This window comes from Bos indicus x Bos taurus, chromosome 7 (genome assembly GCF_003369695.1).
Source record: "Bos indicus x Bos taurus breed Angus x Brahman F1 hybrid chromosome 7, Bos_hybrid_MaternalHap_v2.0, whole genome shotgun sequence".
Classification (NCBI taxonomy): Eukaryota; Metazoa; Chordata; class Mammalia; order Artiodactyla; family Bovidae; genus Bos; species Bos indicus x Bos taurus.
In genome coordinates this window covers 84,962,573-84,987,360 of record NC_040082.1, presented here as the reverse complement: position 1 = coordinate 84,987,360, position 24,788 = coordinate 84,962,573, and the positions used below count along the sequence as shown (strand labels likewise).

At 39.3% G+C, this 24,788-nt stretch overlaps 1 protein-coding gene across 1 annotated transcript in view; it reads left to right on the top strand.

The window, feature by feature from the left end:
* The window catches only part of FBN2 (fibrillin 2), a 222,221-nt gene that overhangs the window by 141,758 nt on the left and 55,675 nt on the right, over positions 1 to 24,788 (top strand). The window contains exons 20-32 of the mRNA XM_027547035.1: positions 3,433 to 3,552; positions 8,720 to 8,857; positions 9,430 to 9,480; positions 9,945 to 10,070; positions 13,221 to 13,448; positions 13,972 to 14,097; positions 17,529 to 17,657; positions 18,426 to 18,551; positions 20,639 to 20,764; positions 21,223 to 21,345; positions 21,510 to 21,635; positions 21,956 to 22,081; positions 23,182 to 23,304. Coding sequence (XP_027402836.1) covers positions 3,433 to 3,552; positions 8,720 to 8,857; positions 9,430 to 9,480; positions 9,945 to 10,070; positions 13,221 to 13,448; positions 13,972 to 14,097; positions 17,529 to 17,657; positions 18,426 to 18,551; positions 20,639 to 20,764; positions 21,223 to 21,345; positions 21,510 to 21,635; positions 21,956 to 22,081; positions 23,182 to 23,304 — 1,668 coding nt within the window. The remainder of the gene's footprint in view (positions 1 to 3,432; positions 3,553 to 8,719; positions 8,858 to 9,429; positions 9,481 to 9,944; positions 10,071 to 13,220; positions 13,449 to 13,971; positions 14,098 to 17,528; positions 17,658 to 18,425; positions 18,552 to 20,638; positions 20,765 to 21,222; positions 21,346 to 21,509; positions 21,636 to 21,955; positions 22,082 to 23,181; positions 23,305 to 24,788) is intronic.

Genomic DNA, 24,788 nt, shown 5'->3' with positions numbered 1-24,788 from the left:
CAGTTTTATCTATTGCCAATTGGAGCGATCTATTGTTAAATGTCAGGAAGCTCTGAAAGCAATTATAACTTAGGATATCATCTTCATTTAACTGAGAAGCTGATGATTATTAGAACTGGTTTCCCTGTCCAGTGACAGAACCCTCTTGTGCCATTGTGAGGGAGACACAGCAGGGAGCTATATGGATGGTGTCTGATTCAATTTGGTCAGTTTGGTTTGAATACCAGATTGTCAATATTTATAGCACATTGCTTCCATTTTGACAAGTAAGATGAACTTGAAGCATACTAAGAGGTAGACTATCAAAGCATAAATAAAAGGGATTCACCTACTTAGGTGACAAAGTGAAGAGTGGTGTTGAATAGTATGACATTGCTGTGTTAAATCTCTCAATTGTATCTGACTCTTTGTGACCCCATGGACTGTAGCCCTGCAGGCTTCTCTGTCCATGGGGATTTTCCAGGTAAGAATACTGGAGTGGGTTGTCATACCTTTCTTCAGGGGAATCTTCCCAAACCAGGGATCAAACCCAGGTCTCCCACTCTGCAGGCAGATTCTTTACCATCTGAGCTACCAGGGAAGCCCAAGAATACTGGAGTGGGTAGCCTATCCCTTCTTCAGGGGATTTTCCCAACCCAGGAATCAAACCAGGGTCTCCTGCATTGCAGGTGGATTCTTTTCCAGCTGAGCTACCAGGGAAGCACAAGTATGACATTAGATGATTACATAAATGTTAGTGCATAGTAATACCAAATCAAGCTGCAGCGACGGTGTAAAAGCATGGTCTTTACTTATTTTGCCAAAGAATAATTGTTCCTGATAAACTAGCCTTTTCTTTAATATGAAATATGTTTTATATCTGACATTATAAGAAAGAAGTTCATGTTATGTAAATAAAAGAGAAATGATAGAGAAATATTTGGGTTCTAGCCTTATGACATTGGTGGAAATAAAAATGATTTATTGTGAAAAACTCAACCAGATAAATGTTATTTCTACGCTTTCATCCCACTATTAAGTTATTTGCATTTAATTAAAGTGTTTTGCAAAAAAGAAATAGACCTAAAGGCCATGGAAATCTTTTCCCCTTGGGTGTCCTCCTTATTTCCAGCCTTGCATTCACACGATAAATTTGTGTGCCTGAAGCAGTTCTCTGCATGCTATTCTTTCTAAACTAATTTCCAAAGACTAGGCAGGGAGTTATTAGCCAATTCATTGTCAATTCTAGCTTTCTCTCTATATATTTGCTATATGCACTAATTTTACTTGTCATTCATGTTTTCAACAGTCTATTTTAAGTATGTATTAAAAAGCAGTAATCAAGTTTCTCTGATATTTCAAACCAAAGTTACAAAAATTTATTTTACTCTTTTTGTTTGAGCTCTGAGAGTCTGTGAAAGTTAAAATTTTTACAGCAAGCGCTGTGGTTTAGATTGTGTTTCCAGTGACATAACTAGTTAAATGTAAACCAGATGTGCTTTGAAGTTTATTTCCAGGAATGTACAGTGAACTGTTTCAGTTCCTGGTTCCATGACATTTATAACATAAAAACAATGTATTTAAAGAAAAATTAAACAGTTGATATCTGTAGCTGTCATTGCATGTGTTTATACCTTTTGAGTTCATAATTGCTTAATATAAAATCAGGATTTTGCGCGTTGATGAAATTGACATTTTTCTTTTTGGGGAGGTTCTTAACAGATTAAATTAATAGGTGATATATAGTCTGTCTTCAGATTAAGTATCTGCTTCTTTTTTGGCTCTCTGATTTGTTTTTACATTGTGTTTTTTTTTTTTTTTTTTTAATTTAGTACTCTGGAGTAGATGTTTTCATTCCAAATCTGTGCTGTATTTACAAAACCTGCTCTTATATTTTTAGGAGGCTTTCTTGCTACAAAGGACCTGAAAGAAAGATGAGTTTATATTTCTTAAAAACAATTTCTACTTCAAGAATCCATTAAATACCTGGGTATTTATTTAGTAGTTTTGAAATAGCAAAGAGGAAACATAACTGTTTTCCACATGGATTTTTAAGTTTGCATTTCAAGTCTACAGACTTGAAATTAGCAATGAGCCCTTCCTTTTCAGAACCAATTTAGTTTATATTTGACTTGAGATGTTCAAGAGTAAATGTTATGATCTTCTAGTTATTCGCATGTTTTCCTCAATATAATATTCCTGTTTAATTCAAAGAGGTGCTTAGAAAAAAATAATAAATACTATGGTGAATTCAGAAATGGTAGTATTCAACAAAAGGGTGTCTTAAAGTATGTTGACCTGTTTCAGATAATTAACCAGTTATAGAAAGAAATCTGAGTATGTTTTCCTTAAATTGAGTGGTTTAATTTATACTGAAAGTCAGTCTTTGATATTGTTTTTAGTAGTTTAGCTAAATCTTGTATTTATTTTTAATGAACTTGTATTAAACTATTTAACCTTATTGGTTTAACATCTTGTTTAGTCACTACTTGAGAATATAGGCTTACTCTAATTCCATCATACTTCTGACCATCGACAGGAATTGTTGATTATGATATAATTGTAGATTATGATATGCAATTTGACTTCAGACTCAAATCAATGATAGTAAAAATCTATTTAATACAATTAAAAGTTTATTTTTCCTCTTCTTTTATTTTAGCACAATGAGTTGTGCTTTGAAATGGTCTCACACCAGGACTTCCCTGGTGGTCCAGTGGTTGAGAACCTATTGCCTTGCAATGCAAGGGATGTGAGTTCCATCCCCAGTGGGGGAGCTAAGTTCTCATATGCAACAGAGCAACTAAGCCCATGAACTTAAGACCCAATGCAGCCAAATAAATAAATAAATATTTTTTGAAATGTCTCAAACCAAACATGGAAATGTGAACAGGAGGGGTGGAGAAGGGCTGGAAGAGAAGGCTCTACCTGGTGTTAAAGTTTCATCCCTTGTTTCCTGATGTGTATCCAGGAGTTTGGAATTAAAACCAGGATTGCGATGTGTTGTCTCTACTACAGGCTTTTTAAATTCTTCCAAAACCTCATGGAATCACCAATGACAGAAACAGTCACCTTCGTGCATAGCACTCATTGCACCTAGGAATATGTTGCTTTCATGGAATCAGAATTTGAATTTCCCACAGGAAAATTATATCTCATTACCAGAGAAAATTAATCCAATTTATGTAAAGTTGTAGTGAAACAGTAAAGATACTGAACCCTTTCAGAACAGGCTGATTCCTGTCGTCCTGCTGAGTCCCCCAGCTGTGCACATGTATATCCATGCTGTAAAATACATGTCTCCATTCCCCATTCACTTTATGCCTCATAGATCCATATTAAAATCACAAGAGCCAAGTTTACCAGACGTTCTGGCATAGCGTGGCTTGTTGGAATAATATTTTCCAGAAACACATGGCAGCTCTAACAGAATCTTTTCCTTCTGGATTGTAGATATAAATGAATGTGAAAGCAACCCATGTGTCAATGGGGCCTGCAGGAACAACCTTGGATCTTTCAATTGTGAATGTTCTCCTGGCAGCAAACTCAGCTCGACAGGATTGATCTGTATTGGTAAGATCTGTGCGTGGTGCTGATGTTTCAGTTTCACTCCAGAGATAAGCAGAGACACCAGGACTTACTGTGGGTAAACAGTACATGATCACAGGAAGCTAATAATTTAGGAGTTACTTCAGTTGTTTTCTCTTGTTATCCAGGTAGGAGTAAAACATGATAGTTTAAACTAGACAGACTCTTAAATTTTGTTAGATTCTAGGAAGCGTTCTTTTTGTGTAAGTATATATATATATATATATATATATGTATTATACCATAAATTATAAGCGTTTCCATACCACACACATATTTATATTCATTCCCCAGGAATGCCTTAGGCAGCAATACAATCAAATCCTTACTGCATACTTTTTATAAACAACCTTCAATGGTAAACAAAAATGTGATCACATTTGGACTCAGTTAACAGGACAAGAACTTGAAGAGTTGAAACTTTAAACAAATAGAAAGAATTTCTTGGTTTTTAAAAAATTTCTTCTATCAGTCATAACTTTATGAATGCCAAAGAATTCTTGCTTTGGAAAATCTCTAAGAGAGAAAGATTTGAAAACTTCCAGGACTAACGTGTTTCAATGTATCTCAAAATGTAGAAGGTCAGTTCTTGATAAAGGCATGCGAGCATGCTCAGTCTCTTCAGTCGTGTCCAACTCTCTGCGACCCCATGGACCACGACTCGCCAGGTTCCTCTGTCCATGGGATTCTCCAGGCAAGAATACTGGAGTGGGTTGCCCTTTCCTTCTCCAGTGATAAAGTATGAAGTGAGTGAAGTGAAGTCGCTCAGTCGTGTCCGACTCTTAGCGACCCCATGGACTGTAGTCTACCAGGCTCCTCCGTCCATGGGATTCTCCAGGCAAGAATACTGGAGTGGGGTGCCATTTCCTTCTCCATTGATAAAGGCAGTAGGACATAAATAAAAGGAAGCAGTCAGATCTATTATAATGTTACTATAAGCAACTCTTCAGCTTATGTAAGAGAAAAAACCGATCTCAGTAGTTCTTTCCTGCTTCTAGTGTCTAAGGCTACACTGACTAGATATACATACTTTACATTTTTACCTAGTATCCACTTTTGGTGGTGGTTTAGTTGCTAGGTCGTGTCCGACTCTTGAGACCCTATGGACTATGGCCTTCCATGCTCTTCTGTCTGTGGGATCTCAAAGTGAACTAAATATATATTTCCAAATAGGGAGGTGTTACAGTTTTATGTAGTGCCAAATGAATTGGCAGTTTTTGTTTGCTATCTATTCAATATGAATTTTCAGTTTAGTGTTTGCCAAAGACAATAGAATTTTCCATATTATATCTGATGCTAACAGTATTTAGCTGGATACTTAGAGTACCTGTCTGTCACAGGAAGGAGAAATGATGAAGTCCAAAGTTTCAATGAAAACCTTCCCTTTGGAAATGCCAGCATTCAATTTCCCAATGAGGTACAGCTGGTGAAATTTGAGCCTTGCTCCGCTCTCCATACTAGAAAATAGGCTGCCATCTGCCTAGGGCATTACTTTCTTTCTCACAGAATTCCTGGTTGGGGGTGGAGGGGGTGCATATGGATTGGATCTGGTAAGGCAGAAATATTTTTGCTAAGCCACAGTTTCCAACTGAGATAGAATCATTTTATTATGCAAAGGAAATAAACTCAGCATTAGTCAATTAATGTCTCAGAAAACTAAATCTGTATGCCACTTGGGCATCAAAGATACCTTAAGAGTTTTTGCTTCATCATAAACACTTCTGGGATTTTGGCCTCTTACTCTTATAGTTAATTATTAATGAATAAAAAAACAAAGACATTTTATTTCCAAGTTATTATGTTGGACACCTAAACCCCACAATATTTTTCTAAGCCAATGTATTATGTGTGTTCATTCATTGTAATAAGATTTGAGTATCTCAGCCAAAAGCTGCTCAGAAAGAAATTTACTTAATATGTTTACATTTTAGACATTATTTTATCTGCTTTTTTCATTAAAAACAATTCAAGCTTTAAAAACAAATAGGAAAATATACATAAGAAATATTATGAATGTACTTTTTAAATAAGACTGTCAAATGGCTTTAATCAGTGTTTAGCCTGCAAATTGCCCCTTGGTAGGAACCAAATCTCTAAATTTAAAACTGAATAAAAATCCCCTGATGTAATTTCGAATTTAAAATTAAATGGGAACATAAATGAATTAGTTAGATACAAAGAATATTTCAGGATTTAGAACGTATTCTGCAAGCTTCATAAACATAAACCAATCTTCAGCTGTTCTAGACTGCTTGAAGAGACTATTCTTTTCTGATTGAAGTGATGAAATATAATAGAACAATATATTTGATTAATCTTTCCTGCATTATACTGCTTCCATCTGATGGCTCTGCATAATCCATACCAGTTTCCCTCATCTTTGGCTTGGATCTGAGTTCTGTCCTCACATTTCATGGACACAACAGGGGCAGTGAGCTCTCTGTTGTAAAATCCAATGGTCGATTCTTGTTCCTCATCTTAGTCTATTAACAGTATTGAACAGAGTTCATCACTCACCCCCTCTCAAGAAGTTTTTCCTTTTGGCCTTCTCTTTTTCTCCTTTCACTCTCCTGGCCTCTTTCCTGTTGCCTTTGTTAAATCTTTCATTTTCTCCTGCTATCCAGTTGGAAATGTCTCACAGGTCAGTCTTGGGGTCCTGGGATGGTTTTGCATCTCTGTTTTACCTACATGCTTAGATGTCCTCTACATTAACTCTCACAATTCTCTCTCTAGCCTTAATCTCTCCACCAGGTTCAGACTTGCCTTTCTAATTATCTGCATAGTATCTCCACTGGGGTGTCTAATTGGCATATCAAACAGCATGTCTAAAACCAAATTTCTATCTTTCAGCTCAAATCTGGGTCTCCTAGAAGCAGTTCTGTCTTGACAAATTGTAACTCTATTTTTATAATTGGAGTCATTCTTGACGCCTTTCTCTCAAGCTTCAGGTTGAATCCATCTAAATCCTGTTGATTGTACTCAAAGTTTTTCCATATTTCAACCCCTTCTCACCATCAATTTCAACAACCCCCAATCCAAGGCACCATTATTTTTCTTTTTGACTATTCCTATAGCCTCTAGCTTATCTGCTTACCCTGCTTTATTTTTTTGGAGAGCTTAACCAACCTCTGACTATATAGCTACATCTATATTGTGACTGCATGTGTGTGTAGTGACATATATACCTATACACACACAAGAAGAAACAATAAGGAGAGATGGATTGTGTATGAATGTATGTCTATTGATTTTGTGAGTTTTCAGTGTTGATACAATACCAGTCTAAAGAAGCACTAAGTTGCGGAATGAGGCCTCTAAAATCACACAGTGCAAGTCTGAATCTTGATGCTGGCCCTCCTGGCTGGGTGACCTTCTTCCGGTAAATTAGTTGACCCCTGTGCCTCAGTTTTCTCTTCTACCAGTTGTCTGTATCGTATAGGGTTGTTTTAAGGGGTAAATAAACTAATATATGGAAAGCCTTTCATAGTGCTTGTTGCTGCCTCAATAAATGTTAGTAAATATTTATCACAGTATATCTTAAAATGACTACAATCAAGGTGATAAATCAGTAATTAACCCAGTTCTTAAAAGACCATTTGAATACACAGTGGCCTTACACTGTCATCTCTGTTTCCTCTATGCTATGGAATTTGCAGGTTAAACCTATAAAAAAATTTATAATGTGATAGCTGATACAAATGCATATGAGCAGATCTCTTTCATTTGTGCACAGTTTTTATCCAAATTAAATCTCAAAATAGAAAAAAGCAGACTACCCATCTCTTCTTCGCATCCTTGCCCCATAGCTCTTTGTCTTCAGTCAAGGACAGAGGTGTTTCCTTTGTTTTACCCTTGAGGTTTGATTCCTGAGTTGGGAGGATCCCCTAGAGAAGGGATCAGCCACCCACTCCAGTATTCTTGGACTTCTCTGGCTCAGATGGTAAAGAATCCTCCTGTGTTTCTGGTTATATTGTTTTTATTGTAAAACCTTATTGGTCCTTATTATTAAATGAGTTTTAAATAAAATAAATGCTGTAGGAATATGTTTTTACTTTATTGCCTTCCAAGTCTATGACTGCAATATGCTATTAAGCTTTTTGTTCAATCATTTTACACATCACCTGCAGAGAGACCATCTCAGGAGCTTTTCACATGTGGACTCCTAGGCCACACATCCGGAGAATCTGCATTTTGACTCTGCATTTTAGTAAGAGGCTTGGTAATGTTACACACTAGACACTGAGATCCACAGTACTGTGAGGAAATCATCACAAGACTTATTTTACCCAGTTAATATTTGCTATGTCAACTTGGGATTGCTTTTCTCTGCTTCAAAATCTTTTTTTTTTTTTTTTTTACTATCATTTAAGGAGGAAATTAAATTTGGTGTGGAAACATAGTCTAAAAAGTTAGAAGTAGTTGAGTCTGGATGGTAGCGTTACAGGTAGTTTTTTTTATTTTCTCTGCTATTTCTTCAAATAGTTTATCATAAATATGTATTTTGAACTAGAGATAAAGCTGTACATACATACCATAGAAATTATATCAAATATATCCATGGTGTGTCTTAATGGTGGTTTTAAAGGTTTTATTTCCTTTTTTATCTTTAAGATTTCTTTTTTCAAATTATTCATCAAATGACTATCTTCAGTTGGAGAAAAACTGGCTTCTCTCTAATAGAAGAACCATTGTATGTGGTTTATTTGGTAGGGACTGCAGATATCTACCAAATTGGGAGAGAAGGAATTGGGAGAGAAGGAGATTATTTGCAGAGTGCCATTGGATAAAATCTTAAATATCAAAGTATTTGCCATAAAGAATAAATCTTACAAGTATTTTTCATATAAGTAATGATCTTATAACAGTCATGGGCTGTTATTTGCAAATCCCAGTATTGAAGTCTTGGGCAGTAGCAGCTGCTCCTAGAATACCCAGATATATAATTGTATTAATTCAAATATCATGTGAAATTTACATGTATGTAATACGCATTTAAATGCATGTACATGTAAATGTGTCTAGGATATAGAAAAGTTTTTAAGGTAACAGTTTGGCGTTTTTTAATACTGTCAAATAATGTTTTTGGTGTATAGAACTGAGTTATATTTTCTTCAGAGATGAGAACTCCCCATTGTTTTTTATTCCTTTTCAGACAGCCTGAAAGGGACCTGTTGGCTCAACATCCAGGACAACCGCTGTGAGGTCAACATCAATGGAGCTACTCTGAAATCTGAATGCTGCGCCACGCTTGGGGCCGCCTGGGGGAGCCCCTGTGAGCGGTGTGAGCTAGGTAGGAGCCTGCCCACTAGGATTCTGGGCTTCACATCGGAAAGCTTCCTCCTCAACTAAGCACTGCTTTCTCTATATAGTTCCCTAGTGAGGAAGACCATAAGGTCATTGCCCTCCCTAATATGATATCTTTTCTGGTAAAATGTATTCACTTCTTGAAATACGTTTTGGGTTTATCCTCTTACTATAAGCAGACCTTCTGAATATTTTAGACAAGGAAGGAAGGCAACTAGAATTTAGCTGCTGGATGACTATCAGTATCCTCCAGTATTCTTGTTTGCATGTGTCCCAGTAGAAAATGATCTCTCGTCCCTTTAAGTCTTTGGTTTACTTATGATTCAGTTGACAACGTGAAAAATAAAAGGGAATTGTAGGGAAAATTATGAGAATCTCAATATGGGTCAAAACTAAGAGTTACCACAGCTTATAGGGCAGCCGGAGTCCTTTGCCTCTAAAACCCGGATTTTGGGTTTTATTTAGTTCAATTTTGATTCCATTATTCTGTTTGTTGCGCTTAGGACAGTTGTATTTTCTTTTCTAATGTGAAAAAAAATGTGTCCTTCATTCTCACAGATACAGCTTGCCCAAGAGGGTTTGCCAGGATAAAAGGTGTTACTTGTGAAGGTGAGTAGGTTGTTAAAAACATTGTGAATCTTTAGGAAAGTATTTAAAATTGACATTCTCTCCCATACTTTGGAGATATTTATCATTCTCAAAAACCTTGGAATTTCGGTAAAAATACTCTTACGCTGTCAACAAATGTTTTAGAATAATACTTTTAGGAAACAGCTTTGAGTTTCCCATTTCTCCTCTTTATGCTGTGGGGTAAATTTTCATCCCTCGCCTTTAAGGCATAGAGCAGCTGGCAAAGAGCTTATCTCGGCTGTGTTTTATGGACGAGCAAGGCTGTGGCAGTTTTCACAGCTGGTACCCAGGGGACCCAGTAGCTTCGTTGTGAAATATATCTGCTTAACTGAGGTAATAATCCATATTATTGCAAAATGAATATGCTATACAGGAAGTAAGATTACACCTGCTTTTTCTATCGGTGACATCTTTATTCCTCTGCTTGCTTCATTTCCCTGCAGACGTTAATGAATGTGAGGTGTTTCCTGGCATTTGCCCAAATGGACGGTGCGTCAACAGCAAAGGATCTTTTCATTGTGAGTGCCCTGAAGGCCTTACATTGGATGGAACTGGCCGTGTGTGTTTGGGTAAGATTCATGAACCAAGCATACATTTTCTTATTTTGGAGTGGCCTGACCAAATGTATTAGGTTGGTAGCTGGAAAACTTGCTTTAAATGAAGTATTTTGGAGGAACTCACTAGAGAATATTTTTTAAATGGATGAATTTAAATGAAATGGGCTTCCCCAATAGCTCAGTTGGTAAAGAATCTGCCTGCAATGCAGGAGACCTGGATTCAATTCCTGGGTCAGGAAGATTCCCCTGGAGAAGGGAAAGGCTACCCACTCCAGTATTCTGGCCTAGAGAATTCCATGACTACAGTCCACATGACTGAGCGACTTTCACTTTCACTTTTCAATGAAATGGTTTCTGTGTAATACAGAAAATTGGTACTGCTCAAAAATTAATCTCAAAATTCCTCTTCTCCTACTGAAAACTCTGAACCTATTAAATACTTCTATTTATCCCTCTCCCAGCCCCTGGTGTCTATACTTCTGCTTTCTGTCTCTGTGGACTTGACAGCTCTAAGTGCCTCATATGAAAGGAATCATATGATGTTCGTCCTCCTGTGACTAGCTTGTTTCACGTAGTGTGGTGTCTCCAGAGTTCATCGATGTTGTAGCATGTATCAGTATTTCTCTGCTTTCTCAGACTGAGTGGTGTTCCATTGTGTGTAGGTACCACATTTTTTTGGTCTACTTACCTATTGATGGATACTTGGGTGGCATCCACCTTTTGGCTGTTGTGAATAAGGCATCTATGAGCATGGGTGTACAAATACCAATATATTTACAAGTTTCTACTTTCACACACCTGGCCTTCCCAGGTGGCTCCAGTGGTAAAGAATCCATCCGCCAGTGCAAGGGATGAAGGAGATATGGGTTCAATTCTTGGGTCAGGAAAATCCCCTGAGAAGGAAAGGGCGACCCACTCCAGTATTCTTGCCTAGAAAACTCCATGGACAGAGGAGCCTGGTGGGATACAATCCACGGGGTCACAGAGAGTCAGACTGAGTGACTGAGCACACGTACAGCACACATTCAGTGAGCTACTCACTACTGAGTGACTTCTGTGAGCCTGGTGTATTAAAAAAAAAAACTTGCATGCACAAAAAATTTTTCAGTTTTTTAATCAGGTGTTTTAGTCCTGTTTAATCTTTTACACTGAGTCAGCGTAATAAGAGACCTTCTATGTTAAACATAGAAGAAAAAGTGGAGACTCGTATTTGAGGTTAACATTCTGCAGTCCATTGCTGCTATGCTTCTAGACAAGACAGTGGGGAGAGTCATGGCAAAGTCATGTGGCTTCTGTGTGCACACATTGACTGATCTTGTCCCTTCCTTTACCATCTTCAGAGTTTAAACTTTTCTTAATGCTCTATTTTTTAAAAGATTGTAAATAAAGAAGCTCTTTCTGTCAACACTGTATTATAGAAATGCCTAGTTGACTTTATTTATCAGTGTCATCCTTGACTAAAGTTAAGCTTCATGATTGAAAAAGAAACTTCTAATAATTCTATGTGGTCTCTGAACAATTTTTATTTACCTAAGGAATTTTTCCCCAGTGTGTTATGAAACAATAACTTTTTAGTTTGTAATATAGCTTTACATAGGCTTGTATTTGAAATTCAGTTTGTAGACAAATTGTCATCAATGGTAGTATTACTGTCCCAGATCTTCAAGGTATTTAGGTATTTTAAAATTATAAATTAAACAAGTATTCAAATAATTACATATTTAAAAAGTATTCAAAAAGCTAATAGTAAATATTTTTAAATTATTATATTTGAAGATCTTTAAAGTATTTTTTTAAAAAGATTTTTTAAATTAGTGGTAAGTAAAAAGTTGGCAATATCATAGTTTAGTTATTATAATAACACAAATTTTAAGTTAATTTTTGACAGCATATTTAAATTTGATACAAAGTATGGCTATAAAATCATATGGAATTGTTTAGAAATATCCAAAGTCCAATAATAAAGAAAAATTATTTTTGGAATTTTAAATTATCTCCAAAGTTTAGAAAAAAGTAAAGTACATTTTGAAGATGACAGAATAATAGTACCAGTATGGCTTAAAACTCAACATTCAAAAACTAAGATCATGGCATCTGGTCCTATCACTTCATAATATATAGATGGGGAAACAATGGAAACAGTGACAGACTATTTTCTTGGGCTCCAGAATCACTGCAGTTGATAACTGCAGCCATGAAATTAAAAGATGCTCACTCCTTGGAAGAAAAGCTGTGACAAAATTAGACATCATATTAAAAAGCAGAGACATTGCTTTGCCAACAAGAGTCTGTTTAGTCAAAGCTTTGGTTTTTCCAGTAGTCATGTATGGATGTGAGAGTTGGACCATAAAGAGAGCTAAGCACCAAAGAATCGATGCTTTTGAACTGTGGTGTTGGAGAAGATTCTTGAGAGTCTCTTGGACTGCAAGGAGATCCAATGGGTCAATCCTAAAGAGAATCAGTCCTGAATATTATTTGGAAGGACTGATGCTGAAGCTGAAGCTCCAGTACTTTGGCCACCTGATGCGAGGAGCTGACTCATTAGAAAAGGCCCTGGTGCTGGGAACTGTTGAGGGCAGGAGGAGAAGGGGACAACAGAGGATGAGATGGTTGGATGGCATCACCAGCTCAATGGACATGAGTTTGAGCAAGCTCTGGGAGATGGTGAGAGATAGGGAGGCCTGGCGTGCTGCAGTCCATGGAGTTGCATAGTCGGATACAACTGAGCTACTGAACAACAGCAACAGTATGATCAAATAACTAATGAAGTCAAATTGCCTTCAGTAACTTAATGATGCTATATATGAATTTATATCATTGATTTTCAGTTATCACTCAGCAAAATAAATTCTTAGTAGTAATATCACTCCAAATGATACCTTTGTAACATTCTGTAAGGATGTATTAGATTTTCTTCATCGTTATACCTTGGTTAAATACATTTTGTCAGTACTTCAGTTTCGCTACTGTGGCTGTGCACGTGAGATAGTTTCAAGAAGAGACTTGCATAAGCAAATGGGAAATGTTCTGCAAACAAAAGAGACAAACTGCTCTGATAGAATTGATACCAGTCCTGCTAGGGAGGGACTTAGCAGGTGATCGGTATGTGAATCTTCAGTGACTGACAGCTTGACCTCAACCTGTGGTTCCCCCTCCCTGTAGATATCCGCATGGAGCAGTGTTACTTGAAGTGGGATGAGGACGAATGCATCCATCCTGTACCTGGGAAGTTCCGCATGGATGCCTGCTGTTGTGCGGTCGGAGCAGCTTGGGGCACCGAGTGTGAGGAGTGCCCCAAACTTGGCACCAAAGAGTATGAGACCCTGTGCCCCCGGGGGCCTGGCTTTGCTAACAGAGGGGATGTCCTTACCGGGAGGCCGTTTTACAAAGGTAACTGTCAGCAGCGCATGGGTCCCTCCACACTAAAGCTCACCTTCCACGTTCTCTGAGGCTTGATTTTGCTCTAAACGTTTGGTTCCCCACTTTATTTTCTTTGTTAAAATGTACAACCAGCCTATGGCCCAGGAGCATAAATCCCCTTGGTACTGAAGTGAAGACACTGGGACAGCTGATAGCACTTTTCTTACATCCTTCTACTGTACCACTGCTTTCCTCAGCACAGCCTGATGAGATGCAGCCCTGATGTTGCAAAAAGTTCTCTGTGCCCACTAAACGTTACAAAACAAATGGTCAGAAGTAAAGGAATCAGAACACTTCATTACAAATACAAACTCTTTTTCGCAACTGAAACTTTCTGTGTGGCATCAGTGTAATCACTTAAAACTTAACACCACCCCCCCCCCATTCTCACTTGAGTACATGAATTTCCATCAAGGTAGGTTCTTCACTTAAAACGATGGACCTCCTCTTTTGTTTCGACCAGCTCTACATTCCGACTCTGTTCTGCTTGTAGATATCAATGAGTGCAAAGCGTTTCCCGGGATGTGCACCTATGGAAAGTGCAGGAATACGATTGGGAGTTTCAAGTGCCGTTGCAATAGTGGCTTTGCCCTGGACATGGAGGAAAGGAACTGCACAGGTAAGACTGTTCTTCTGGTGTATTACGTAAACCCTGGCTCTCTTTCTTCTGCTGTTCTGAAAGTACTGCTCCATGTATACATACATCCCCTCCGTCTGAAGCCTCCCTCCCACCCACCGCCCCATCCCACCTCTCTAGTTCATCACAGAGCACCAAGCTGAGCTCCCTGTGCCATACAGCAACTTCCCACTAGCTTTTTTCTACACATGACAGTGTATATGTGTCAATGCTACTCTCTCAATTCGTCCCACCCTCTCCTTTCCCTTGTGCTTTGTAGCCTTGTGTACTTTTGAAGGCTGTTCTCCCTTCTTCTGCCGTATACACACACACACACACACACACACACACACACCACACAGTCCCAGTGTGGTCCTCAGTACCCCTCACCACTCTGCAACTGGAAGGCACATCAGAATTTCTGGAGTGTGTGTGTATGTGTATAAACTCTTGCAAAACACCTTTGCTAAGTTCAAAACTTATTTCTCTTGGTGCCTATTCTCCTTGATCTCTGGTCAAACCTTCTCCATGATTTTCGTCTGTCTTTCTTTTCATGCTGTTTCTCTCTTTGAATTGTCCTGTCATGCCTGTGATGTTCCTTTTCTAATCTTCACAGACTCTTCTTGCCTTTGGCATTTTCCAGAGTCCTCTGGTAGCCTCGCAGAGTTGCGTCTGCCACCATGGCTTTTTTGGATGGCCTCTGTCGAGCTGACTCGGAGGTGCTGTCTCTAGCCCTCTGTTTCTCCTGAGTTCCACTCTCAAATTTCTGACTTTCATCTAGACAGTTTATTTTTTCATCTCCCTGTGTCCCACCCCGCTTCCTCTGGCTAGGGTCTTCTTTACATGTACTAATATTATCGTTTCACTCGGGCTTGAAAGCTAAGACGTAATTTTGACCCCTCCTTCTCCCAACAGGCAAGTGACAAGGTTTTGTATATTCTTCCATCAAAATGACTGTTTCGTTTCAGGTATTTCTTCTACACTCTTCCTGATGCAGGTCCAGCTCTTCAGGACACAGACTCTGAGCAGAGATGAGCATGCTGGAATCTTATTAGGAATTGATTTTGGGGTCAACGACTTGGGGAGGAAGGGAAAGGAGTCAGAAGGGGCCTGAAGGAAAAGTTAGGCTGTGATGCAGTCCCAGTGTGGTCCTCAGCACCCCCAGTGGCGAAGCTCTGCATCTTTCTGGAAGGCACATCAGAATTGTCTTGAATTAGGGCACAGGGGCTTGGTGTTGACGTAGCTGCATGATGAATATTTGGGTACATCCACCCAGAGAAGGCTGTGATTGTGGGGAGCTGAGGTTTCTCCTGAAGGTAGCCCCCACCTCGGGACTTTCTGGCCTCCACAGTCCCACAAGCGGAGGGCAAGGACATGTGAATGCTTCCTTCCTGAAGCAGGATCTGGGCAGCACATCACAGTCTCTCCTACATTGCAGATTCCTCCAGCATCTTTCACCCCCCCACCCCGTAACTTCCCCCAGTCAGATCCTTCAGTTTCACACCCACCAGGTTTTTCATGCTAAAAAGCAGGGCTTAGTTTGTGTAACTTTCCACAGAGCAACTTCCATTGACTCAGACCACCCTAGACCTGGATAAGGAAGCTTCTCCAGTTCTGACTGCTCTGTTTTTGGCGTGAAATTAGCCACATCATTTAATGACTCTGAAACTTGCCTTGTTTAAGTTGTTCAAGAGAGGTTTATTAACAGCACTGGTGCTGTGAGCTGTAGTGTGAAAGGCCAGCAGGACATGGGTGGCTGCCCTTCTTCATAGCGCAGAAGGCCCATCTACTGCTCCCCACGTTGTCGCCATAGTCACCATACCTGTCTTGCCTATACTTGCATTCATCATCAGCCTCTCTGTAACTCACTGTTCTCTGAAGTGCATTAATTTTCTTTACCTAGGCATTTTATCTCTTGACTTTCTATTTGTTCTACACCTTTAAAGTTAGAATTTCTGTGCAAACCTTCCAGGATCAATTACAAAATCACCTCCTTCAGAATACTAATTATTAACAGAATAGCTTATTATATATACAGCACTCTTTCTATAAGATAAAGAAATGTCGATTCACTTACTCCTATGAGACAGGGTCTAATACACACCCCATTTTACAGATAACAAACTAAGGCACAGAGAAATTAAATGATTTTCCCAAGACCCTACACTCAGAAAATGACAATAGTGGGATTTGTGTCCAGCTCTCTGGTTCCAGAATTCAAAATATGCACTGTGCAGCTCCCACCACATCACAGCAGCCAGAATTTGTCCCTCCTCTGCCATTGAACTTGTTCTGTGTTTTCATATGGTTCTCATTACCAGTTCCTAGATACTGATAGATAAAAAATAAGGTAATTAGCATACACATTATTTACCTGCTTAATTGAATCAATTGATTTTGTTAAGACTTTCGTTCAAAAGCAGGTGTCTGGATTTTCGATATATATGTCCTGAAATTGGGAAAATCAATAGAGAAAAACCAAAAGCCAGGGGAAAGCTGGGACTGAGACCACCCTCTGCCCAAGGAAACATGTGCAAATTAGCTATTTATAAATCCTGTGAGAGAAAAACTTAAAAATTAAAATTCACCAAAATAAACATATGCTGGCAATAACATTTTCCCCCCACTGTGACAAAAATGGTTAAACAAGTCATATTTTCTTAATCACATTTTATAGATATGACTACTCTGTTGAAAATCTTGATTTTAGGAATGGGAGATTTCTCACAGAATCCTCTTTTTGAGAACACGTGCTACTATTAAAGATTCTTATTCACCATACTGTATAAAAAATGACAAACCCAAAAGCCCATCGTCGTCCTTTGTTTTCGATGTTAAAAATCAGATCAGTAGGCTCTTCCATCTGAGTATGACACAAAAGCACAGCTGGAGCATGTTCCGTGACCCCGCCATGAATGTGTGTTCTCTGGCTCAGGGCTCAGCAGTTGCATCCACCTCTGAGCTGTCCCTGGGCCAGCCCCGCACCCCTGCTCAGAGGCAGCAGCCCCCACAGGCCCCCGCAGGGGTGGACACGGCTAGTGCCTCGGAACTAGCATGGCCCTTGGGTTGTGCATGAGACTCCGTCTGTGTGGCCACTGCTTCCTCGTTTGCCACCCGCCTTGTTCCTCTCATACCACAGCTGCCTGTTTCATCCTTCTGTTACCATTTCGAAACCATAAAGAGAAATCCACAATTTCAGAGTTCTTAAAGGCCGAAAGCCCCTGCCTGTTGGCTGTGACAGTTTTGGCAGTTGGGGAAAGGAATGTGCCTGCAGCCCTGTCCCCATCTAGGGGATCTCCTGAAAACACATCCTCCTCCTCCTGCTCACCCAATTGCTCCAGCACCTTCACTTAGAAGACCACATCTCTCTGTTCCTTAACACTGTCTCCTCTCACTCTGGTTTTTTTGAATTTCTTTTAAACCCTGTGGATTAGACATTGACGAGTGCAGGATTTCTCCTGACCTCTGTGGGAGCGGCATCTGTGTCAACACGCCGGGCAGCTTTGAGTGCGAGTGCTTCGAAGGCTACGAGAGCGGGTTCATGATGATGAAGAACTGCATGGGTAAGCTGCTCAGGTTTGGAAACAGGTCCAGCACAGACTCGTTAGCATGACCTTGGCTTGTCTCAGAGCTGTTAACAGTGTGCTTGGCAAGGAGCTGTGGCGAGAGAGCACAGATCTAAATGTCAGACAGGAAATCTGCTCGTCTCTAACTCTTAGGGAGCCCCAGCCTCTTTGTGCCTTAATGGCAGTGAGATATTGAGACTGAGTTCTGTTTATTTATAGAATCTGAAATCATCACAGACTAACTACTGAGCAGGGATTCACTTAAAATGTATGGCGTTGAATGTTGACCCCCAAATTTATTTATTGTTATGAGAATCCCATGTTCTTTTCCTGACATTACACAAGCTCTTGGCATCGCCCACCTTTTAGCCCACTGTTTCATTTTTAGCAACTTTTAGGTCTCACCTCATGGGATTTACAAAGTGATCAGTCTAAAATTTTTCTATCACCTTGATTGGAGATAGAGACATATGATGTCTGGAGTTTAGACTGATGGAAAGCAAGCACTGTTTATTTTTACCTCTTGTGAGGCTGGTCATTTCATACAAGTAAATGCCTTGAGAGCTCACTGTCTTTCAAAAGAGAATGTGATACTTAAATCTACTAATCATAGAGAAAGGGAGGAGAACCTGATCCCATCTTGTATTAACCCAGCTCCTACGTTTGAATCACCATGACTCAGATAATGAATCTTTCTCCCAGTCTGTGTCCGTGAACAGTTTTTCCGCAGAGTTCTTTAATGGCTCTCACGTTTTTACCTTTCAGACATTGACGAATGTGAACGTAACCCTCTCCTTTGTAGGGGTGGCACCTGTGTGAACACTGAGGGCAGCTTTCAGTGTGACTGCCCACTGGGACACGAGCTGTCACCATCACGTGAGGACTGTGTGGGTAAGTCTGTCTCCTCAGCACATAGACCCTCCCAGTTCAACCTGTAAAGAGCATAAGGATCAGAGGCTTTTCTAGTGAACTTGTTTGGGGCATGTGAAATCTAGCTGATTAAAATTTGGGAGTTCAGAGTCCACACATCTGGAGACAGGCTGTGTGTCTTTAGAGAATGCTTTGGTGACGCTCTCAAATGAGTGGCATTACCCCTGTTCCCCTCTTTTTTGTTACAAGCATTCTGGAAGGGACCCTGCCCTGTGTCAGGCCTTGGAGTTCCCTCCTCCGGGTCGGCAGGGGTGGGACGGCAGCTTCTGTTGGAGGGGCTGCTCCCTGACGGTTCATCTGTGCACAGAATTCTGTGCACAGAATCCACCCTATGCCCTGTGTCTGCCATCACAGGGTCTGCTCACCTGGGTGTGAGCACACGCGCTCCCTCCGGCCGCTCCTCACAGAAGCCCTGAGGCTTTCCTGGCCCTGGGCTCAGCAGGTGCGATAAGAGAAGACCACCGCTAAGTCCTGAAGCATTCCACAGGCTTTAAAACTTTACTTTAGCCAGGAAACGTTTTCTTCACAGGAAATCTTTCTCAAAGGTGTAAGCAAATAAAACAGTTTAAAATAAAACAGATCCCGCACTCCCAAATAAAAGCATTTGAACACATCCCGGGCTACACGTGTCTATTTATAACCCATATTTATATCACTGGGCTAATGATTAGGTGAATCTTAAATCATAGACCAGACATTTTATTTACTTTTAAACTTTTAATGTTTTTACTGAAGGAGTCTTTAAATTTTATAGAGCTTTACAATTTTTAAAAGTTTTGCATATGCGCTTTCATATAATCCCATAACTCTTTTTTTAACCGCACCCCTATTTTGTCCCTCCCCTCTTTTTTCTCCCTACTGCTAACTACTAGTGTGTTCTCTGTATCTATGAGTCTGCTTCATTTTTCAAAGTTATTATAAAAAGGTGAATTTAAAGGTTTTAAATATTTTAAATTCCACATTAATAATAGTACAAAAAGGTATTTCACACAGATAATTACAGAATATTTATTCATATTTGTGATACTAGTGACTCAGATCTGTTTCTTAGTTTAGAAGTTTATTTTGCTAATTAATTTTCATATTTTTATGAATTTTTTATGACTGGATTTTATAGCTGAAAAAGTTTCCCTCAATGTTATAATGCACATTATAAGATGTGTATTTTTGCATGTTCAATAAAATATTTCATGACTATGAACATAAATCACATCATCCTCGTGATCTTGAGAATTGAAAGTGAATTTCTTGTTATATCTGATTTTTTTCCTAGATCATGTTTGACAAGTAACTTGTGTAAGGAATGTCTCTCTACCATTTTCTTGCTCTTCTATTTTTGCATTATTAGTACTAGTTTCTTCCACAGATCTTTTCAAGAGTTTGTTTTTTTTTTTTAAGATATCTGCCCATCTTATAATAGCTTATTTAAAAGCAGTCAATATAATCTATAATCCACCTGTCCAGGCTCATTAAACACAGTGCCACGAAAACTTGAACAATGAGGGCCCTGTTTCCAGCCCCTCTGTTTTGTGGAACCAGCCATCTTCCTTCCGGAACCCTCATGTTATTTAGACAAGTGACCATCCTGTTAGGACCAGCTGAGCATGCAAATTCATATATTAAGTATCACCCAGCTTTATTTCTGGCATGTGCTAAGTGGATGGGGTCTAATGTGGTACTCACTAGCCACATGTGGCTATTTAAATTTGACTGAAATTAAATAACATTAAAAATTCAGTTCCTTAGTCATACTCTTTACGTTTCAAGCACTCAGTAACAGCTGCACATGGAGCAGCATGGATGTGAAACAGTTCCATTAACATAGAAACTTCCACCGGACAGCGCTGTTACAGATAGAACTAAGAAAAATAGAGATTGCAGCATTTTCTTTGAATTCCCCCAGGAGATCACCTCTCTTCCCCCTGAAGTATTGATAAATAAAACCCTTTGGATAATGATAAAGCCCATTGCTCCAATGCAGCATAATCTTGATAGTTTAAAATGACGTTGTGATTTCACAAATGTTAATTCTGTGTATCTTTTTATAGATATTAATGAATGCTCTCTGAGTGACAATTTATGTAGAAATGGGAAATGCGTAAACATGATTGGAACTTATCAGTGCTCCTGCAATCCTGGGTACCAGGCCACGCCAGATCGGCAGGGCTGTACAGGTAAGGAGGCCAAGCGGGTCTGGAACTTGTATTTCTCAAGTCAGCCTAGGAGTGCTTCTGGTACTGAATATATAATGACGTCAATGGGAGTCCTTTGTCCTAAAAGTGTATCTAAGTATGGGGGCAGATCTCTAAGATGCCATGGTTTGGTGGTTTTGCAGAGGAACCTCTGCTTTTAGCCTAGAAAACGTCCTATATCTCTGTCTCTATATATTTCATCTTATATTGTGTTTCTGAGTTCTTTAGTCGTAGGTTACTAGAGCTAAATACATGTCAAATGAAACACTGTCTAAAGGAAATGAACTAAGAAAGACTCATGGTGCAGTGATAAATCAGCATGAATGGTGGGGAGAAAAATCCAAAACTAAGCTTTATCTGTTTAAAAAGAAAAACTCTCTTTAAAAAAAAGGGGGCGGAGAGTAGCTCTGACAAGTAACGTGGTGGTAATGTTTTCACAGATATTGATGAGTGCATGATAATGAATGGAGGCTGTGACACGCAGTGCACTAATGCAGAAGGAAGCTATGAATGTAGCTGCAGTGAAGGGTATGCCCTGATGCCCGATGGGAGGTCATGTGCAGGTACGGGAAGGAAAATCCACGGACTGTGTGTGCATGTGTGTGTCTGGTTAATTTTATCTTTCGAATCTGGCTCCAGATATTTTGAGCGGAACTGGATGGAAAAGATACGTGAGCTTAATAAAAGCCGTTCTTGTTTTCATTTGATGTTGATTTTGTGCCATCAGATATTGATGAATGTGAAAATAATCCTGATATCTGTGATGGTGGGCAGTGTACCAACATTCCTGGAGAGTACCGTTGTCTGTGTTATGATGGCTTCATGGCTTCCATGGACATGAAAACGTGCATTGGTGGGTATCATGCGAGCAGGATAAATATTTATGTACAGTATGCGCACACACATATATACATATAAGAAGAAGAGGCTTTTTTGGTTATTTTTAAAATTCAAACCATTGGATTAGAAGGTGTAAAAGTGGAAAAGGAAGAATTGTTTGAAAGAAAAGCCTTAAAGACAGAATATTTATCTGCAGTACTGGGTCCTGCAGAAATTAGACACTATATTTGAAATTTTGTTTGTATATCTCAGTATTATTCTATTCATTTTTTTAAATAGCTTTTTAATCTATAGAATGAATAAATATTAACCACGGTATTGAAAATTCTCTAGACGTGAATGAGTGTGACTTAAATTCCAACATCTGCATGTTCGGGGAATGTGAGAACACCAAGGGATCCTTCATTTGCCACTGTCAGCTGGGGTATTCAGTGAAGAAAGGGACCACAGGATGCACAGGTAGGTGTCAAGCTTGTATGCCCTGTGTTTCAGCTTCTTGCCTTTCAGAGGTTAACCTGCAAAATCGTTTGTTCCCTGCAATGTCTTGTACTTTCACCCACACCAGGCTGTAGCAGTAATGTGATGAGAAACTGGCCCAGAGCACGTGTGATGTGTTTAGTTCTTCTCTGTGGTAGATAAGCATGATCTGAGCCACCGAGCCACAGACCTCGCTGTGAACAGGCTTGGACCCAGAGCGGGAGGATGGGCGTAGAATGTGGCCCCCGTGGTTCTCATGTGCTCTTGGGGCAGCATTCACTTGCTTAATAAACCTGCTGCCCCATCAGGAGATATACGTAAAGAAGGAGCACCAAAAGACCTGGGGGAATCTCAGTTGTTGCTAGGTTTCGAAGTGCTTTTAAACCAACAGAAATTAATCTAAACTTTATATTTAGACTCTTTTTCTTCCTTTCTTTCCCTCATCTTTTTCTTTTCTTCTTTTCTCCCCTCTTTCCATTTGCTTTTACCTTCTTTTCTCCCTACCCAAATTTACTCTTTTTGCCTTTGTTCCTGGTTAATCCCACCCACTTTATCTCTTATTCTGTCTCTCTACTAAATAATTTCAGCCTTTTAAAAGAGGGGATGGGGGTTGAAGTCCCAAGGTCAGTTCTTTGGACCAGATGTCCATCGCTGCTTAAGGTTCTTGTAGGGGTATTTTGCTCAAGCCAAGTGGTAAGTGACTTAGACTGTAGCCCAGACCTTCCTTAAGCCTGCACCTCCAAGAAACAGCAAGTAAGGAAAGAGCTGTGCGTGTTCATATATGTATATGTGTACACACACAACATATGCAAGGTACATATACTGATAAGCATCTGGTCGTTTTCCAGGTAACATTTCCAGGGAATATTTTTGTATATTGTGGCTGGCAATTTCTTTCAGGGAATTGTTTGACTTGGATCATGCACTTCCAGATTCTGTTGGAGTCTATAAACATATTAAAAATTAATGAGGTTAACATTTTCTCTGTGTTTGCTTTAAAATTTTGCCTGTACAGATATATCTTGAAAGTAGAATTAATTAGGTTGTCTCTTATCTCCTCCATATTCACTATGGTTTCTCAGATGTGGATGAGTGTGAAATTGGTGCCCACAACTGTGACATGCATGCCTCATGTCTAAATGTCCCAGGAAGCTTCAAATGTAGCTGCAGAGAAGGCTGGGTTGGAAATGGCATCAAATGTATTGGTGAGTAGTTTGCAAATGTAAATAAGCTTTGCTAAGACACAAAATTCCTAGAGGCTGTTCTTTGCACAGTTGTTAACCCACATACTTGAATAGGAACATGCCTCTTATTTTCATTTATTCTCTTGGAAAATCAAAGGCTGTATTTCATTGCAAGATAATTCCTGTCCAAGAAGTTTCCTTTAACCTTGGTATAAGTGATCAAATTATAACAATATGCCTTGGCATCTGCATTTTAATGTGTTGTTGTTCAGTAAGTTATTTGATGTGCTGCCAGAAATCTAAACAGCTGTAGGATGAAAAATGACTCATGTTTTTTCAGTCTTTTCCTAGGGTAATCATAAGATATAAAACCCAGTGAAATAAATGAAGGGAATGTAAAGGTTTTTTTGTTTTTTTGGTTTTTTTATTTTCAGATAACCTAAGTCTGTAATAACTGATTGATAGCAAGCTTCTTAATAGAAAATAGAATTTTCTTCCAGGGAAACCTAAATGTTTTGGATTCCAAGAGGCCAGATTAGAAGGAGAATGGGAAGACAGTTGCCATCCTCCAAGTTTTATGGTTCTTGACCAGAGGCTAGGAAGTCCTTTATAGCCGTGAGGCAGGGACCTGGATTTTACTCTTGTATCATTCATAGTGCTGCTTGGTATGCTCTGTGTTTTACATGCCTTAACAATAAAGTGTGTTCCAACATATAAAAATTATCCAGCTCAATTCAAAATACCAATTAAAGCAGGTGAAACTGGCCTCCCCACAATTCCTCATTAAAACTCTATAAGCCTGCGGATAGGATTAGGTGATAGTTTTAAGATCTCTTATTAAAAACAAATTAGTTTATTTGAATGTACTTTCTTACCCACTCAGTTGTTTTATACTTGTCAAACGTTTGTAGCTGACTAGAATTTGAATTATCATAGTTTCTAAATAACTTTGCTAAGGAACATTCAATCATGGCATCAGTAAGTCCACTAGCTCCCTACCCTAGCCTGGACATCTTTTTATCATTAATCCAATGACTTTTCAGCCATATCCCCATTCCCATTATTCTAGTACTATTTGTTTACTGTTTTTCTCCTTTAGCCTCATTTTTTTGTGCTTCTTGTCCATCTGTCACTTTGGCCAACTATTGGAAAATAGGCTGCCTTCAATACAAGAGGTTTAACCACGTCCAGGCAGCAGATCTGTCTGCTTTTTTCCAGCTCCATCCCCCTGCTCTTGCAGCTGTTCTCCGTCTCCGTCTCCCCAGCCGCCTCCTCTCTGTTAGTTCCTAAAAGACCTCCTCAGGTGTTTGCTCCCTCCCTCTCTGGTCCTCCTGCAATCCATTCTCCACATAGCAGCCAGGCCAATTTTTTAAACCATGGGTCTGATTTCTTCAAAATTGTCATTTTAGCCCATTGAATTCAGGATAAAATACAGCTTCCTTCACATGGTTTAGAAGACCTTGTGTCTCTCCTGCTTCACCTTCCATTATCCTGAGTCTCCTACA